At 40.2% G+C, this 19,938-nt stretch overlaps 1 protein-coding gene across 4 annotated transcripts in view; it reads right to left on the bottom strand.

Moving 5' to 3' along the window:
* GALNT18 (polypeptide N-acetylgalactosaminyltransferase 18) overlaps positions 1–19,938 on the bottom strand; it is a 362,119-nt gene that overhangs the window by 275,100 nt on the left and 67,081 nt on the right. For all 4 annotated transcript variants that reach the window (XM_076343982.1, XM_076343981.1, XM_076343980.1 and 1 more), the window contains exon 2: positions 15,085–15,205. In XM_076343982.1, the coding sequence (XP_076200097.1) occupies positions 15,085–15,167 (83 nt within the window). In that variant the 5' untranslated portion in view covers positions 15,168–15,205. The remainder of the gene's footprint in view (positions 1–15,084; positions 15,206–19,938) is intronic.

Below are 19,938 nucleotides of genomic sequence, written 5' to 3'. Positions count from 1 at the left end.
GCTTGCTGAGCATTTCACTAGGCTGCTTTCTTTCCAGTAGGCTAACACAATGAATCTGCATCAGAGACCAAGAATTTCATTAACTGGTTGAAGCTGGTTGGATTGGAACATGAAAGATTTGGCAAGACTGTAAATTAGAGGGTGTATATTTACACAGTTTTCTCTAATACTGAAGCAGAGTTTCTTCGTAAAGAAACTTAATGGACAGTAAATTTTATTGCATCTATTCAATAAAATTTTTTTTCCAAACATATTTAGCTGACAGCTCAAGTATGAAGAAAGGGATTCTGCAATCACTAAGCTGCAAAAGTACTATTCAGGGATCTAAAGTTACATGTTTGTCCTTCACTGGTTACAAGAAAAGTCTTCATCTTATAGCACTATCTTTCCCAGAGGGCAGTTTCCACTAACCACATGTAAACATGAAATCCGTGTACACTGGCTGTAAACATTGCTGCTTTTCTCTCCTAGTTGCAGCTGGAAATAGAAAGTTTTCTTACTTCAGACTAATAGGATTGACAGTTAGAGAACTGCAATATTGTTAAACCTGAGGTTGCTCAGAAACACTAAGAACCTATTTTAATAGAATGCCCTTTCAGATCAAGCCTATAGTGCCATAGATTGAAACCATAACTCTCTTATCTTTTTACATACTATGTTTCTTTTGTGACACTGAAGTATGCCTTCTGTAACTATTACTCCCCCTCAAACAAAAAAAAATAAGGATTTACAAAACTTGCAAGGAATTAGAACAGGAAAAACATATGACTACATCACAGTTACTCACAAAGTGAGAAGTAGCTTCTCCTAGCTTTCGTTGTATTTAGTATTCTACACATTCAGGCCACAAAGCACTCACTTTTGTTTGCCATGCAGAATATTTGTGTTTTGAGTGCCCATGTACACTGTAGAACAGGTCCAAAGGATACAGAGTATCCAGCTCTTTGTTCCTTGAACTGATTTTATGCACACAGTAAGGACCGACCCTAACTGACAAATCACCATAGCTCAACTTAGTTTTCTTTACTTGCAACAGAAACTTTGCCCTTCTTATTTAAAAGAAATAGGAAAGTGAACATGTCACTCAAATTAGATTTCACTCGAGTTAGATTTCTCTCAACATTGATTTTAAGACTCCCCCCTTCCTCTACAGTTCATTTTTGGCAGGCATCATAGGCAAAACAACCCATAAGACTGTTAATAAGAATGTCAGGTTAACCAAAAAAACCCAAATTTATGCTTTTTTTTTTTTTCCATATTGTGAAGTCACTGTGATACAGAGATGACCCATAGTAACACAAGCAAAAATTGGTAAGGGACTTTTCTCTGTAAGAGAAAATTTCCCGTTGTGCAGGGGAAGACCTCCAGTTAACATACATGTGTTCACCACAGACCCACAGCACACTCTTGTTACTTACATGTGCACGCACATGCATTTATGTACATTTAGATTGCTTCAGCGCTGCTGTAGCCAGAGCATATGGGAAAGGCTGACCCGTTACTATGTGTTGGCTCTGTCTCAGAGTCAACAGAGTCAGGTTGCTTTATGTTTTCAGCCTACAACAAAGTAAGAATTTTCAGACACCATGGCTTAACCGCTAAAGTTTCGTGAGCCCTTCGGCACATTTTAACATGAGCTGCTGAAAGCCACTCTTTCTTTCAGGATTTTTATTAACAAGTGTTGTATTTTCACCATTGCATATGCAGTTCTAGACAGAAAAAGAACAAACCAAAACTAGCCACAAAGTTCACTTGAATACTAAGAAGCTGATGAAGCATGAGTCAATATCATGAAGTTCCAAACAGTTGGCAAGAACATTATTTAATAATATTTTTTAAGAAGAAAACTTTATAGAGTGCTCAAAGTCAATGGCATATACTATGTTTTGAAATTTTCCCAGTAGAATTAATTGCTTTTAATATAGTTAAGCCTGTCCTTAATATTATGCACTAAAAATCCTCTCATCAAAAGAGTCCAAGTGTTTTCCAGGAAAAAAAGTCCCCTGAAAGTCTTGAAGAGCTTGAAGTTTATAGCAATCTTTGCAGTTGGATCCAGCATCAGTAGAAGTACACAACTAGTCTTGGTGAATGACTTGTAAAAGCACTGATCACCATGTGGAATGTTTGTTCATTGTCACCTAAGTTCTCATTAAAACAATTTCAGGATTTGACTGGTTAGTGTTGTCAGCTTAAGATTTTTAGCAAAAAAATTGACTTTTCTTCTGTAAATTTTAATAGAAAAAGTCTTTGAAATACCTTCCTTACACACGATAATGGGATAGAGCAGCATGACTTCCCTGCCTTCTAGGATCTGATTTTGTGTTTATGTATCTAAGGGAATCTGATCCTAGCCATCAAGACTTAGTTTTCATTTGTGAAGCTGCCAAAGAAAAATTAGCTTACAGAAAATATTTGGAATTTATCTTCTGAAAAAAAAAAAAAAAAACAAACCCTCCAAAAACTCAGTTAAGCCCAGGATGGCATTAACCGTATACTACAGATAACACACCACGCTTGTAAAGCGGAAGAGTGTGCCCACCACTTAGGCTGATGACTGCTCTTACCATCAGTTCCCATCTGCTTTCTGTTACCACACTAAGCTATGCTATGCTGAGTGCAGACCTGTGTTACACAGCTGTTCAATCACAGGAGAACCATGGCAGCACACTGGGAGCTTTGCACAAGGGGGTCAGCATCTTGGGAGATGAACAGGTGCCTCATTCATCCAACTTCCAATGCTTGATGAATCAAATCTTCAGATGTTGCCCCATCAACACATCTCTCATGCTGATGCCTTTAGTTATTCCCTACTAGTGTTCAGAGTCCAGATCAATGTATATACCTGTTTTTTTTGTCATAAAGAGGATGTTACTGCACCAGCCTTTAGAAAGACAAGAGACAGAACGTGCCCCTCCTTCCCAAAGACTTCTGTCCCCAAGAACCATCCCTGCAGTGTTGTGCTGCTGCTTCACATAGAAGATTTCAGGCAAGTTGAACTCTTTGCAAGATAGCCATAGCTGACATATAAAATCAACATGGGCTCCTCCCTCATCCTTCCCTCCCACTCCAAATTAATCAGCTGGAATACCTAGGTTTTGACATTATTATATGGTGATGACTGAAGTCTATGCATGTACGTTCATTCATCATCAGGCAACACACAATGAATTCACTGTGCACACAAGATGCACCTAAGATATAGCTATAGTTTAAGACAGTGAAACAGTTTCACTTCCTCCAGGCTGGGAAAGTCTTATGAAAAGATTTTGCCTTTGAAACCAGCAAATGTGAAAAAATGACTACTGAGCAGCCAATAATTAAAAGACAATTGCACGCTGACAAGCAAGATGATAGCATTTCATTGATGGTTTTATATAAAAATGAAGACAGAAACCCAAAGAACTTCTCCATTATTATTTTAGTGCTAGACTCAGCACCCTTTTATTAACAGACGTTTTCTTCAGTAGATATTAAATGTGAAAAATGTCATGTTCTCAAGTTACTGAAGGCTGCTTTTCTATCACTTGCAGATTAAGTTCAACTGATTGTTGGGCAAATGGTGAGAAAGAGGGTGCATAATGTTCTCGATCTGACTGACACAGATTATACTCTTCAAGCAGTAATTGAAGCACTTTGATATACCATTTTTTCATCCAGGGCCATCAGACGAGGAAGGTTCCTTAGTTACATTGATGCTGCTTCCCTAGTAAGCTCTATTTCAATTATTATGCAAGTCACAGAAGTGTATTTTAAGATTCTTTGCTTTTATTACAGTACATATGGAGGAGGTTCTCTCCTGACATTTGAATAATCTGTCTTCACCTAGCAGGTGTGTTTTCCTTTCAGAATTTTTTTTTAATAACCTCCTGAAAAATAATCAGGAGACTTGGAAGAGAATGAACTAGAATTATGCTGATAGGCATATGCGCTATATTTAACAATGCCCAAGAACAGTGCCATACTAAAAAAAGCATTAAAACCACACTTATGGCAGAGTAAGCAAATCAAGTGAGAACATTCATGCATTTCATTTTCAGGTCAGCACACAGCTCCTATACTCTGCTCCTTCTTGTACTAATGATAATAGTCTTAAGAGTTGAAGCAACCTTGGTATCATTCACCACTCCGCTAGAACCCAGCTTCTGGCTGCAGAGATCTCTTCAAGCCAGAATAACGGAGGTGCGTGACTTCACTGCCTCAGAAGAACACTGTTACTATCAAACAAATGTTCCTCCTTCAGACATGTAGTGAAATGGATCCTATCATAGGCAGCTAATATGCATTCTTCAGGATCTTAGAAGCATTTGGCATTTTTTTCTGGCAAGCATCTCAGAAGTCAGTGAACAGATCCCAGCTGAAGAAATGTTTCAAGAAGCAAGCAACAGATGTAGCCCACATCCTGATAGAGCATGCTTGACTGTTACCAACTAGTTGTGAGGCTTCTTATTCAAAATACAACTCATTGCATAGTCCTTCAAGTTCTCTGCAACTGGATGGTTCAGACTGACAAAAATAGAAAGTAGAAAAAAGAAGGATAAGCTTGGAAAGCTCTGTAGAAAGATGAGCTTAGGTTGGGTAAGGGAATATACCACATTTTTGTATGAATCTAAGCCAACTTGATGAGATTCATTTCAAATAATCTCACATTCAGCTTTATGACAACCTGTGACCTCCAGGCCTTGCATCAGTAGGTGGTTCAAGTAGGCTGAATAAGGAGAAAAATCCATGAATTATTTGATTTTTCTAGCTCAGAGCTTTGGCTACGTGCCCAGTGAGCTCTCAATTACTTTAAGTCATTCAGTTACAGCAATGAAAATATCTCCTCATTAATAAGATAAGAACTAGATGTTCAAGTGCCAGTTTACAGCGTTAGGAAGGACATAATATCACCAATTTGCTGACAGAAGAAACACTGGAAATCAATCTCCACCCCTCCTCTGAACACGATCAAGATGATCTCATCAATGCCCAAAGTGATGAGACTGAGCAGATTGCATTCTTACAAGAATATTTGGGCTCAAAAATATTTACTTCCTGAACCAGTGGAGGACTTGATTGTACCTGTACTATTAGCCAAACTGAGGTGAGTGGATTCCTACCTTCAAGACAAGGACACTATATGCATGGTGACCATCATTATCAGCAGCACTAACACAGGTGGTGATCAGGTTGCTAAGAACTTGGGCAACAGCAGGAACCTCTCACAGGGAATCCTGGAATTTTTTCATGCTCAGTATTTTGTACCAGTGTTGGGGGGTTAAAAATCTGTACACATCTTGCATACTGTAGACCTTCCTGCTTCTCTCAACTTTGCACTGTCTACCTTTGCAAGACAACCATTGTGCCTTTTCTACAATTTCTGCCTGTCTATTTTGTGTCAGATTTCAAGTGACTGAAGGGTGTGCTTCTGTCTCAGTGCCACATATATTCATTTGATGCCGATGACAGCATGGGCTTCTTTCTCTGCAAGTTTGGGCGCAGCTTATCTGGTAAGTGATTGTAGCAACAGGATCCTAAAATTAGCCTCCTTCCAAAGATGATCTTAGGCTATTCCTAGATGTAATGTTTGACACTTGTGCCTCATGACTCGCATGACTTGATCAGTATGCCTATTGTCTTCTATTTCACAGGTATGCGCGATCATGTAATCATAAAAGCATGCCCATCTCTTAAGGGCATGAAGCCAACACAGAATGGACAGGCCACAAAACTTGCAGATTTCAGTGCTCAAGGAAAGGCAAAGCCAGACAACTATTTAGGCAAGACAAAAATACAATGACTCAAAGTTCTGAAGATTTCAGAAGTTTTATGGTATGGTTTAGCTAAAACTAAGGACCTGAATACTCACCACATTTTCATTACTATAGGATATTATTAGCTGAAATAAAGGAGGAAAATAGTGGGTGCATTCTTTATAAGGAGTCATTAGCTGACGCAAAGGTAAAATCACAACTGCAGCTGAAACTGCTATTTGAACAATTAGCACTGGTTATGCAAAATATGCAGGCACCTGTAAGGGGGTCTATTTTAAAAATGCTTGCTTTAAGAGTGATTTCTAACCATGATGTTCTCTATGCTTTCAGACAACTGCAGTTTCCTCTCATGAAGAAAAGCTTCCCTTTGCCTTCTGCTAAAAAGATCCCCAAAGATATGTTAATTTTTCTTTAATGTATTATCTATTCTATCACCACAGCTGTCATATCTGCTTTTTCCTCAAGGACCGATGCAGTTGCAAATACTTTTCTGCATCCCATGATAGATTTTATTAATGACATCAAACACTGTTTCATGCTTTGCCTTGTTATTAAGTTCTGTGGTGGTAGTGGATATTGCATTCCTTTGTGTAAGTTCTATAATTTTTCTGAGTTTTGATAAGGCCGTTAATCACAACATGACTATGCTAATCCAGACAATACTGGTGTCCAAGACAATGCTGACAATAACCGCTCTTTAATAACCGTTCTCCTTTGCCTAATACTTACTGTACAGATTTTCTCTGCTTAGATAGTTAGCCTTTTTTAACAAATATGGGAGAAGATGAGGACTAAAGTAACATTGTTGTATTTCAGTAAAATTTCTTCTGAAGAGTCAGGATAGGGCTGACCTTATGAGCTCAGCATCTCATTATGTCCTAATTGACCTCACATCCTAGTGACTTCACTAGCAATTGAAAATATTCAACATCTGGCAATACTTGGATTTAAATGACACAAAGTACTTGAAAATTCACAAATGAAAAGAAATATAAATAGCACTGAATTCTTTGCTCCTCTGTATGGTAGCCTGACACTGCAAACCTTCTGCTGCATGCAAGTACTTGTGCTCCTTGCATTTGCTAACCAAAATGTTGGCTTCTTTCAAAATAGCTTCTGAAAGGCCAACACCTACAGAAATCACCTTGCCAAAGAGCACAATCAAGCAGCATTTGGCAGGCTGCTCTTCTCATTTCATGTTTTGCTCTTCATTTCTCTCTTGAAGTTTTTGGGTTTTGCACTATTCCAATTGGGTACTGAGTACTATTGAGAAGTTTCAAAATTATGCATTTTACTATTATTTTATTCTGCACCTCACCACCCACAGAGGACACATACGTGCCTGTATGCACATCCATATATAAAGCACAGGCACTGTGTTACATATGACCTGAAGCATTTTGAAATCCTCAAAAAAACCAAGGAATGTAGTATTGGGAAAGAAAACACAGACTGAATCTATTTCCTTCTTGCAGCTGAGGTTTGCTTCCTTTGTAGCACCTACGGCCACCTACTTTATTTTAGATGCCTGAAGTACAGAGATTACTTATCCCTAGATAAAGCACACTCAGCACTTCAGAGGATTAAAACCCAGCAGGTATTAACTGCAGCAGGGTACAAAAGGAGCCCTTGCGCTATACCTGCATATAGCCATCCTACTACAGGAGATTGTCTATGAGTAAGAGAGTAGAACTCCTGGGAGTCCAACTCCTTTCCTAAGCCCTCTAAGTGTTTAACACACTGTGTCTGAACAACACAGGTCAGAACAAGTCTTTGTTTGACTTAGTACCTGTCCTCTACAGCAGCCAACAGCAAATAGCCCAGAAAGAGCATATAGGGAGCACAAAACAGAGTATTTTTTTTTCTCCAAAATATTCTTTCAGCCTCCAGAGATTCACGGTAGGCAGAGTTCCCAAGTCAAATGTGGTGCTCTGGTGTCCTACAGCCCTGACTGAATCTCCCAGAAATACAGGAAATTATTACAGTAACCCGGAATGTAGAGAAAACCCAACCCTTGACAACTGAGTTCAATGCATATGCACAGAGTAGCTCCCTCCTTCGATCTGTTTCTTTCTCCCAACGTTCCACCATCTGATGCATCTAGTTGTATTAGAGGACAGTCAGCAAGCATTCTCTAGTGACCACCTCAGTCACCTCTCTTCCATCTTAGTCTGATTATCCCTTGTTCAGAGGACAACGTTTAGGGCACATACACATGTCTGAATGCAGGAACTGCCTACCCCAGGCTATGCATGTCAACTCTTTTTCTAGAACTGGCACCTGTCTAACCCAACAAGGAGTGAGCTCAGGAGGATTTCTGGCAGACAGTTCAGCTCTCTGAGTCAACTCACTGCAAAGTCAGCCATACATTGGAGCCATTGCAAAGGAGAGGGCGAGACTGTATGGTGATGAGCAGCGACAAAAGCCACAGCGGCAAAAAGCTCAGCTTCTGTGGAACTGTGAGGACTCGACTGCTCTGTAACCTGGCTACTTCTTCATATACTAGGCATGAGGAAAACAAGCTGCCCCCATCAGGGGGTGGGTGTAAATTACATGGCAATCTCAGGTACCAGCTTACAAATAAAGCTACGGTTGACCTTCTCGGGTGTGAAAAGGTGTGTTTTGCAGGTACAGTGTCAGCTACGGGTTTACAGAATGCTTTACATGTTTTACAATGTTTTACAAGAAATGCACTCATGATGTACATTTATCACACAAGTCTGTAACAGCCAAGTGATTCCAGTGCTCTCTTATGGAGTAAGTATTACAGCTTACTGTGCTTGGGAAATTATATTGCCTGTTTCCAAGTTTAAATAAACTCTATTAGTTACCCCACATTTAATTTTTCTTCAAGGAGCTCCCTAATACCAGCTCATTTTAGAAGTCTCCAGATAGTCAGCTTTGGTTTTGTGGAGGGGAGGAAGAAAACATGTTTGTTTAGCTTCATCGTACAACAAAGCTTAGTATGAAATTGCTTTTTAACTATTAATAGCATTCACACATAACACACCTAGTGTTTAATAGTACAACAGTTAAAACACAGATCCTTCCCTGGCTTTCTTATGGCTGTGATTCTGTTCTCAGGCAGCCCAAAGTACATTAACCATGTGACTGGAAACAGGATTAGGTGTTCTGCCTGTAAAAGAGTAAAAGCATGTCCTTCCTGCAGCATTTCATGAAGCTATCTCTCTGGTAAAGTGTAAGTAATATTATGATAGGCTTAAGTTACACTAAGAGCAGGTGATCCAAAAGACAGGGACAGAAATCACCTGGACCTAGATGCCAAAGGACTGGGTATAACACACCAGGGAAGGACTCCGATCCAAACATCCCTATTCTTTCTGTGAAACTTCAATGCAACTATTAGAACATAAGCCCATATCTAATTTGATACAGTAACAGGAAAACCAACTTAAAAGATGGTTATGTGCAAATCTCCTAGAAATACAGGAAATTATTAAAGCAACCTGGAACGTAGAGAAGACCCAACCCTTGACAACTGCTCAGTTAACCAGAATCAAGATGTGCTCCATATTGTTATTCCTCTGGAATGTTAACCTTGCTAAGCATTCATACATTTTGGAAATCTGCCCATCAGTTATGCAGTTCATGCTTTCATAACAGCAACAAGATCTAAAAAAGACAGAGAAAGAAAACCCTGAGCATATCCTTTTATTTAGAGCAGTATAAGTGCTTATGATAGCAGAGTACTCTTTCTGGAAGTCAAATCACTGAAAGCTACACAGAATCAAGGAGAAATTACCACGACTAATCCTCCTCTCACTTCCCTTTCAGAATAATAAAACACATACTATTTAGAACCATTTCTTAAATTTGGAAAAAGGGAAGGGTAAGAACAGACCTCAGAAACCTCCTCAGTTCAGAGACCTCATCCCCAGGTACCCACACAATCTATGAATGAAACCAAGAGGATCATGCAGTGACAGAACATGCAAGTCCTAAAACATACTTTTGTGAATATGAGCCAGATTTATTCAAACATAAGCTAGAATTAGAAAAATAGCAGATGGCCAACTGCAGCACCACTGAAATTCCAACAGCTTGTTTTGACACGTTGAGTTAATTCTTAAAATAAGGTTTTAGAGTTAGAGTAGATTCTCTAGGGATGACAGGAAACTTGGTTCAGACAGAGCAACTGAGATTATTTTCATAAATTGACTGGACACCATTAGCTAGCCGCATTTTTTGGCATTTTCCTCACATCAGAAGGCTGCTTTAGGTGTTCCTCTGGCAGTCATAACTGAAGATTTTTTTTTAAGCTACCCTCACTTTAGACCAGTCTCTCTTGCCAGGCTTGAAATAACTCCTCACATCCTTCTCCCCAGCCCTCCATCCAGCTCCGAAGTTGGTTTTACTTCAGATGTAATAATTTTGTAACCTCATTCCTACTCTGCTGTGGGTCCCTACATTTGGAAGCAAGATCCCTCATAAAGACTAAGGCATAATATTAATTTGCCTTCTAAGCCATATCTACATTAACGAAGAGGATAAAGACGGGAATAAAACTACTATGGATAGAGATCCTGGGTTTTAGTGTCCTTGGTAGAGACTGAATTCAGCCAATTCCCCATAGGCTTCCTGCTAAGGCTGAACCACCTATTTAAACTGCCCACCAAGAGTTTTTTCTCTTTCTTGTGAGAAACAAACCTTTTTTTGGGAGCGAGGGGAAGAACCTAACCTTCCATACCCAGCCTTCTCCTCCCTCAAGCCTGTTAAAGAATTAAAAAGTAAATGGGATAGAAGTTCTTTCCTCCCCCAGGAAACGCTTTTCCCCATGTACTACCACCAGTCAAATTCAAGATACTCCAAAACCGACCCTGGGCATATTGATATTACCATGCCTTTGTGTAAGGACAAACAACACAGGAAAGCCTTGCTTTAAAGCTGTGATCAAGTGCTTTTCATTACTCTTAAAAATCAAAGCACTTACATTGTCAACCCCCTCAAAAGAAGCTTGCTTACAGCTTTAAGGCAAAGGGGCATTAAAAATGGAAGCCGAACTCCGAATCCCGGACTAGAAACCATACACAGCACTTTGAGTTTAACGTGGGCTATGCTCATACACGGTGCAAAAGTACTGTTTCAAGTGCTCAGTTGTGAACTGCTCAAGTTCAAAGCGCAGCGCTGGTCCCTCCCGCCGAGCGTAGCACCCACCTACCGCAGGTGCTCCCCCGCTCCCAGGGAAGCCAGGGGCTCCCTGAGGCGGCGGCGCGAGGCGGGGCGGCCGCCCGCCGGCGCCATCTTGTGGCCCTTGTCCAGATTTACCGGCGCCGGTATGGCGGACCGTCGCTAGCGGCAGCCTTCCCGCAGAGCTCCAGGCGTGCGGAGGCCGGGGTACCCGGACTCCGCAGAAGGCTGCCAGCCCCCTCTGAGGGCGGGCCAAGCAGGCACGGCACCCGGAGAAGCTGCAAGAGGGACGGCAGCGGGCAGCTTCCGCGTCCTCTGGGCGCCACGCTCTACCGCCTCACGCACGCTGCCTCGCTCCCCGGCCATGCAGCGGTGGGGCTGGAGCTGCCTGCCCCAACCACAAAGGAGAAAGCCTCGCCCCCGCTGGCCTTGGCCTGTTGCACAGAGAAGCCCTGACCACAAAGCAGTATCGAAACTAAAAGGCAAAACACTCCACTTCCACTCTAGGGATTAAAAGAGGGTTGATCTTACTGCCCCCAATAATTTAGCCTCATCACCTACCAGCAACTTCTCTGCATGGCACAGCTGCTTTCTCTCCTCTGAATCACATTTGACTCCATCTTTCTCGGTCAAAAACACCCTTCTGGAGCTCCAGATAGTGCAGCAAGACCTCCAACAACCTTCAAGACCATGCTGCTTCTTGGAGCAAAAGCAACAAAGCCCTTCCTCAGGCGTTGCCTTGTGGCAGGTGCGGGGGCAGCCCAGAAGGTTCTGGCAGCGCAGGGCCAGGTGGGCCTGGCCATTAGCCCAGCTGCCGACTGCTCCTCGCTGAGGCTCAGCTGGGCTCCCCCGCACACAGGTGCACGCGCTTTGCTGGATATATCTAAGCAAACAAGAAGCACGCAATTCAACCTAACTGCAGGTGAATGCAAAGCAAAAAGTTTTTTTTTTTCTCTAGGGGTAGTTGTTGAATTCAGGGCCTTTGGCATGCCACAAAATACAAAATGGTCCTGTAGTGTCATGAATGTGGTAATATCGCTTGTTATTTCTGAGGTCTGGCACAGGAGAGTTTTAAGGCTTTCATCCTCAAGTTTCTTGCTGTTCTGGTCCCATACCGGACTCTATAAATAATTATTTGTACATGTGTTTTGCTGTAGAGACAGATTTGTCATAGTCAGTATTTCTTAAGGTACAGATTTTTCAGCAGACAGTCAGCAAGACTAACATTAAAGTCGGGTCACAATTTCCATTACAAACACTGATTTCCAGAATCTTACTACCCTTAAATAAAAATGCCCTGCAAGCAGAAATAAAACTCTGCGGAAAGCAATTAAAGAACTAAAACAGAGGCCCAGTTTTGCACCTGCTACGACTGTTTTATGAACCTTTTTCCACTTTTCACCAGTCACCACCATGACCCTTTAAAAATTGTATTTTCCCAGCACAAAGCAGACACATTGTGTGGATGACGTCTGAGTGCCTGTTGCAAGGGACTGCGCTGGTGGCCACCGTTGTGCAGCAGGGACAGGACAGTTTGTACTGTTTAAACAGACACAGTAATGAAGGTTTGTTTTAGAAAAAATGAGAAGCATTTGAGCACCCTGAACATTAAATCCTCATTTAATGGTGGAAAGTGTTGTATGTCCTTCCAACACCCAGGCACAATGCCGCGACTTTAACAAGCTGCGCAATTTTATCTCTAATGCCTAAATGTATGTGATGGACGTATGGTGCCGTATCACCCTCAGCTGGGAATTGCTTTAACTTTATTGTTTTCTGTCACAGTCTGGATGCTCTTCCAATGTTTTAGTGATTGTGAAAGATCAGTAAAGAAGGATTACTTTGAAACTCTTTGAAAAGGAAAAAATCCATGAGAGAACTTGAAACAACAGTAAACCTGAGACCTATTGTACAGCACAAAATATCTCATGAGAAGGGGAGAAAGCCTTTCAGTTGTGAAAAATAATGAGAGAGAGATGCCACTGCAGGACCAGTGTCAGAAGATATTTAAGAAAGAATCAGAAAAGGTAAGTACCCAGCTTTTGGGCAGCATTTTGTTCCAAGGGTCCCATCCTTGTGACTCGATAACGGTACTTATTGTCGGCAGAGATTATGAGTTACTGCTCTTGCTGTTACAATGGACATCTCAAATGCATTTTCATCAGTCTTTCCTTCTAAATTAAAATTGGTGTGCAAAGGCTGTGGTCCGAATTCAACAGGAACATAAGCAGCACAGTGCTATGCATTTCTAACACCTTAATGATGAACAAGGATCCTTTGGGCACAGTTTCATCACATCCATGAGGCCAGTGCTGGCCCAGGGGGCAGTACCACTCTGCCTACTAGACATTTCCATCCCTTCTCTGGTTCTAATATCAACATTTGTCAATTGACCTGGCAGCAATGTTTTTTTTTTTTGGTCAAGTTTCACCATAATGCAATATAAATGATAGAAGTAGCATATGGGAGGCGAGTGGGAACTAGGCCCCAGCTTCCAGCAGTAGCACAGAAGCCAGTTGTGAAACTGCACTTTCTCATGCCTAGAAAACAGGAAGCAATGTTTGTCAAGGCAGATAACACCTTTTATTAGACAACCTAATACAGCTGGGAAAAAACCCAGCAGTTTCGAACACTCAAGCCCTTCTTCAAGAAACCTATCCGCTGAAGAATGGATTTGCCAGTCAGTTTAACACTGAGAAAGGCAGTTACCTGTCAAAATCAACCAAACAAAAACTTTGATAAGTCTTTGGGCCAGAAAGTGAAAACGACCCCACAGCTTGGTAGCTGGATCATTTGTTTGTAAGACCAAGTGCAGTTCCTGTTGCAATTAGTATTAAGTTATTTTATATATAGTGAAAGTATTTCAACTGGAGAATACAGAAAACTTGTAACAGAATATTCTTGATCCTATTTGCTAACATACTCTCCTGAGAGACTCAGATTCTGTCTTGAAATTGGATGGGCAAGTGAATTAAGCCTCTCTTTTCTTCTTGTGCTAAACAGGTGAAACAAACTTGTGCTATTGAGTGTCTATTGGGTGTTGCCACCTCCCTTGTGTTTCCAGGAGGGCTGTGCAAGTAGGAAAGACAGGAAAATATATAAATTGTAAAACTTGCAACAGCTTTGATTTGGTAAAAGTGCCATGATGTTCGAGGTATAAGCAGTTTTTCACATGAATAGTGACTGAAACTTACTGGATCCTGACCTTGATTGGGTTAGGTGGCAGCTACTGTCTCATAGGAGAAAGCTTTTATGAACAGTCTCTAAGTGCATGAACCTGTTCTCTCAACTATTGAATTTCATCTCTCTTATCTTTTGCCTGTCCTCAAGGTTATTCCGTTCCTCTTTATCATACTGTAATTCTCTTGCACAATAACAATGTTTCCCAGCTGCATACCAACAGCAGGTTTCATTAGCAAACTCTTCATTATCGCACAGAGGTCATTAATGAAAGCATCACATGTTTGGCCCCAAGAAAATTCATTGAAGATCTCTAGTAGCAAACTCCCTCTAGCCTCATAACTCCTCTTAAGGAGGTGCCAACCTCACCTTACATCCTTAAATCCCAAAGCTTCATTATAATACCCAGTGTGTGATTTATCTTAATCTCTTAGGTACAGAATTAATAATGCATTGTAATGCTATAGTGAGCCATACTTGCAGAAAGGTGTAGATTTCTCCAAATGCAGCATGTCTATCCTAATGCTTGCATGTAAGCAGGACAAAGATGATGGCCTAAGACAATAATAATTTACGAGAGGACTAAAAGGGAAAACATTAGCATTATATCAGAATCAGACAAAACAAGATTAACTGAGCTGAAATATAGTGGTCCAAGTAAAAGCCACACATAGATTCTGATTCCAGCAACATCAAAGAGGTAGCAAAATACTCATTATTAATTTATCAGGAAATAATAAATAAAGAAAATGCTTGTTTTTTCAAGAAGCAGAAATCTGTATGTATCACATACTTTTATTAAAATACAACAGTGGATTAATGATGTATGAATTAGTTCATTAATATGAATGCATTAATAATTAATTAATTAGTCATCTGCATTAAAAAGAATGTTTTATTATTATCCAAAATCAAACAAAAGGCCTCTTTAGACTTGCATTGCATGCCAAGTAATTAGCACAACCACCCACTAACTTGACCAGCTGAAGAAGGGAATACTCACCAGCCAGAACACCCAGCGGAGGGAAGGAACGTTTTTGGTCCAGTCACCAACTGGTTCTTGGAGGTGTGCAAAGGAGTTCTCATAACCAGGGTGAATCACTGACCTGGCTTATCTGAATCCCCTAAAATGAGTAAGATATCACATCACTTACTGTATGACAATTATCAAAAGTACAAGATACACCAAATTTATTTAACAGCTACTGCAAGTAAGCAGGGAGACTGAATTCTTGTGTTGTTTCCTGATACTGTTAGATCAGGATCTTCTTCCCTCCATTTTCTCCTCCACTCTCTTATCATCGTTCACTCCTTCGAGGTTCCCAGTTACTGTGCAGAACCCATTTCCTCTCTCCAGTCAAGAACTCTGTCATGTCCACCTTGGCATCATGCCTTATGTCTTGCTTCTTGTGCCATATGACCTGTTCCTTTTTTCTGTTCATTTTGTTTCATTCCTGGCAGATTTTTAGACTGCTTTATTCTACACTATATTTAATAGTAGGTTAGCTTAATAAAACATGGTTGATTTGTATTTACAGGGTTAGGTCTTCTTTTTAGTCTGTTGTCTAAAAGGTATCTGGCAAGTTTATTTGGGGCGTATCGTCCTGAAAAGCACTGTTTATGTTGGACAAAATAGTATGTAACCCAAGACAAACATAGCTGTATGCAAAAAGTACACCGGAAGCTTTATTTAATTTGCTATTCTGTATATTATAAACACACATATGCACCTGAGTACAAGAAAAAACATGCAGATCACCATTCAAAAATAAAAAAAATAGTAAACCATTATGAAGAATACAGTATCATTAAGCTAAGATTTCTTAAATATGTTTATATATTACTTGTAAGAATCATTTACAAGGATATGAAAAGTACAGCCAAGAATTAATGAATTAGGAAATACCAGGATGAAGACTGTGCATATTCATTATGATATACATCTTTACTACATAAGACAGATTGATTGCTCTCTTACTGAGCTGCTATCCACTATTTGATTTTGTTCTTATTTGTTCACTGGGCAAAAGCCAGTACTGTACTCAGCACACACTATTCCATTACTGCTTTAAAGGAGGAGTATTGGACTTTAGTGGGTATGAATCTTTCTCCCTCTCCTCTTACATGCAAATGATTTCATAGCAGAGAGAGGGCATGTCTGTACCATGCAGTAGAGTGTAACACAGAGTTAATTCAACTATTCCAGTAACTCCACAGCAAACACGGCCCATGCTGTCCACATCAGAGGATAAACCAACTTGGGTACCAAGGCAGGTTAGAGCAGCACCACGCCCATACTAAGACACTTGACTCCCAGTACAGCTCATCAGAGCCGACATGCTGTCCTTCTTGCAGTGCCAAACATGGCTGAGAAATGTCTTTACTGTGCTGCACTGATATGGAGAGGGTTGATGGGCTCTTGGCTTCAAGCCTGATTATTATAGGGAGGATGAAGTCTACAGAAAGTTTTATCCCTTAAAACTCTATGACCACGCACCAACTTTGATACTGCTGATGCCTACAAAGCAAAATATTTTAGAAAAAAGCATTATTTAAGGAAGAGATCAAAATCAGTATGCTTTAATTAAAGATGTGGTTTAATCCAAATGGCATTTTTGGCGGAAGGGGTAAGATTTTTCAGCAGAGCTCTAGAAGTAGAAGAGACTGTTTTATTGGTCTAAACCACATTAAAAATTACTGGATAGACACTGTATCAGACACTTTGTCTGAATCAGACCTCGAGTGACTGGCCCCAGCAATCCCTCTTGATATTACAACCTATGGTATAATACCAAACTTTTTTTACTGGTAAATCTAAGAGGTCCTCTTACTAATGCAGTTCCTTAAAACAGGAACTTCTTGCTTCTTAATAAACAGCTAAACAGGCTTAAATATCTGAAAGCCAATAGTAAATTATGATCTTTGGTGACATCTGATGGAACAATCCAATTGGGTTTTTCTCATTCCATTCACTATTGCATAGTAAGGGTTACACACCAGGATTTTTAACTCAGTAAGGCATAGAAGGTAAGTATAACATCCAGTCACCTCTTTATTGGCAATGTCTTCATTTCACGTAAGTGAACGTACCCAGTTGTTAAAAATGCTTGAGTTTGCTTTAAATTAAAAAAAGTAGCATTGGGAATGCTGCGTTCATGTTAAAGATATTTGTAAAGCCCTAAATAACAATTAGTATGTTTGTATGTGTTACACACTCTATTACTATCATCAGTATAATTTTAATTTATAATATATTGTCTGAAAATAGGTACCGTTTGAACGAAAGGCTGTACTCAGTAGATCTCTGTATATGCTAAGAGAACTGAAGGTCAGCCTGTAGCATCCAGAAGATCCTGTTTACTAATGCATGCAGTGTTTCACAGGCATGCTATAAGAACACAACAGTAGCATTCTTGCTTCTTGGTATTCTGCAATGGTGGAGAGCTTATTGGATTTTTCTCACTTGCCTGTCATGCCCTAAGGGTTTCTAGATCATTAATGATCAATAGATCCGTTCAGATAAGAATAATAATTCAGACAATTGAAAAACATATATGCTTCTTTGATGGGTCTGTGGTATCAGTTGCAAATGAATTTGCTGTTTAACCCTCCCCTGAGTAATAAATGTGCTATTTGAAGAGCACATTTTAGAATATCAGAGATGCTAGCTTTGACGATTCCATAATAACTGCAGCACAGTATTTGGTTTATTTGTCCAAACACTTTGCAAATATGCTTCCTTTGAATTTATCAACTTTATTAAGATCCTAAGCTCTGTTTAGACCTTTTGACCTCATTGTATATTTAGTTACCACAGCAGCCTCTGCAGTTACAAATGTAAAAATGTTCTCTCTTAAGGAGCTGCTCAGTGTTGTCAAAGGTTATTTATAAGTCCAAAGCAGGCAAAACCCGAGATCCAAGAACAGAGTGTCCTTATTGTCCATACATTTGAAGCCACCTTCAATCTCTGCTTTATGTTCAGCATCCCTTTTGCCCATCATCCATGCCTCCTGTATGCATGCAATAATGACAGGCACAGATCTAGAGTTAGACCAATTGGGAAAGAAGCAGGCATGGAGTCCACACATAATAACCTAAGAGGCCAGGTGGTCAACTGCGTGTAGGAAGGACAGCCATGACAGCCCCACACAAGAAAATACCCGTCTAAGGAATTGCTTTTCTTCATATATTGCATGCACCCCTTGCTCCTGCATATGCCACACAAAACCACACGATTCTGTCTCCATCCATCCTTCCAGCTGCTTTGCTGCCTTCTATGTACGGGACACATTCTCCAAAATTCCTTTGCCATCTGGTCTATGCACCACCCAGTCCTTCCTCACCAACAACACGCACACTCTACGTCATTACATATACCCTTCTATTCACTCCCTTCTTATTTGACCTTCTTCCTGGAGAAACATGATAATTTATTTCCTAGAAACTCAGATTTCTCTTAGTTCTCATATGTTTATCCAGTTCGGATGGAGATCTTTTTTCCCAACAGTTTATCTATATGCTCAGTAATCTTAATCTTTATTATCAAGTTTACCATCTGTTGAAGGATGGAAGTCAGACTCGTGGTCTGTCATTCCTGGCATCCTTTCTAGAGCCATTTTTGTGGACAGGATGGACTGCAATCTTCCTGCTTTTCTTATATTGGAATAACTTTTAACTATGAATTTTTCGCATCCTATGCAAGGTGCTCCTCAAATTCTCTCTCAGCCTTCTTAATTTCCTGGTTACATTTGATCTGCCTGTTCTCTTCTGGAGGACAAACTTTCCGTTATAAATGCCGGTCCTTTCTACATGATAATCATCTTAATTTTCTATTGAGACATGTAGGGTTTTTACTGGACCACTCCGTTTTCTTTTAAAATTTCAACAGAGAGTTTATCTTGAATTCTAATACAGTATTTTTGAAAAGCGTGTAGGCTAACTCTAGGCTTTTTGCTTTTTAGCCTGCTCCTCCCTTAATGCTTTCTCTTCCTTTTGACCAGTTGCCTTATTAGTATGCAGTTCCCTTTCTTTAAATTGAACACTTGTGTTCTGGATTTATTTTCTTTAGTCTCCCCTGCTGCAGTGTTAAACCTAATTGTATTGTAATTGCTATTACAGATCAGGTCTCCCACATACTTCTTGAGCTGGTCCTGTGCACTATTCAGGACCAAAGCCAGAACAGATCTTTTCTGGGGTTGAAGATTAGTTGTTCTGGAAAGCAGCTATTTACTACCTCCAAAAAAAATATTTCTATGTCCTGTCATAGAGGATAAAGCACTAATTCTGCTGGTAGCTGAAACATCCCAATGTTAGTACCTGAATTTGCAGGTTCTCTAAACTCACTTAACATTGCTGATCTCTATCCTCTATATATATCCTGACTGGGGGTGGGGGTAATTATACAATCCTAATGCTACATTTTTATTATTACAGTGTGATACTTCCAACCACAGGGATTTCATACCGTTTTCTTTTTCAATGATAATTTCATTCTGTTACACTTCATTTTAGACTCCAAAAACAATGCCACCCCTCCACATGCCCATCTTATTCTGTCAATTTGTGTAAAGTTGATAGCCTGGGAACATCACATCCACCAATTACCCTCTTTCTGCAAGGTCTCTGAGCTGCCTCTTGTCAGGCTCATCATATGAAACCAAGCGTCCCAGTTCTTCCATCTCATTTTCCAGGCTTCTAGCACTGGCAAGTTTTGCCCTCAATCTGTTGCCAACTATATTGGACACATTGTCAACTGACAAAGCAAGGAGTCTGATTTGCTTTCCCTACTTATTGCAGTTATGTTGCTTTCTTCCCAGCCTTTTCAGACACACACTGAACATTAGCCACAGCCGTTTTG

The sequence above is a fragment of the Aptenodytes patagonicus genome, chromosome 7 (genome assembly GCF_965638725.1).
Source record: "Aptenodytes patagonicus chromosome 7, bAptPat1.pri.cur, whole genome shotgun sequence".
In the NCBI taxonomy this organism is placed as follows: Eukaryota; Metazoa; Chordata; class Aves; order Sphenisciformes; family Spheniscidae; genus Aptenodytes; species Aptenodytes patagonicus.
Note: the sequence above shows the minus strand (reverse complement) of the source record. Positions and strands in the feature narration are given on the sequence as shown.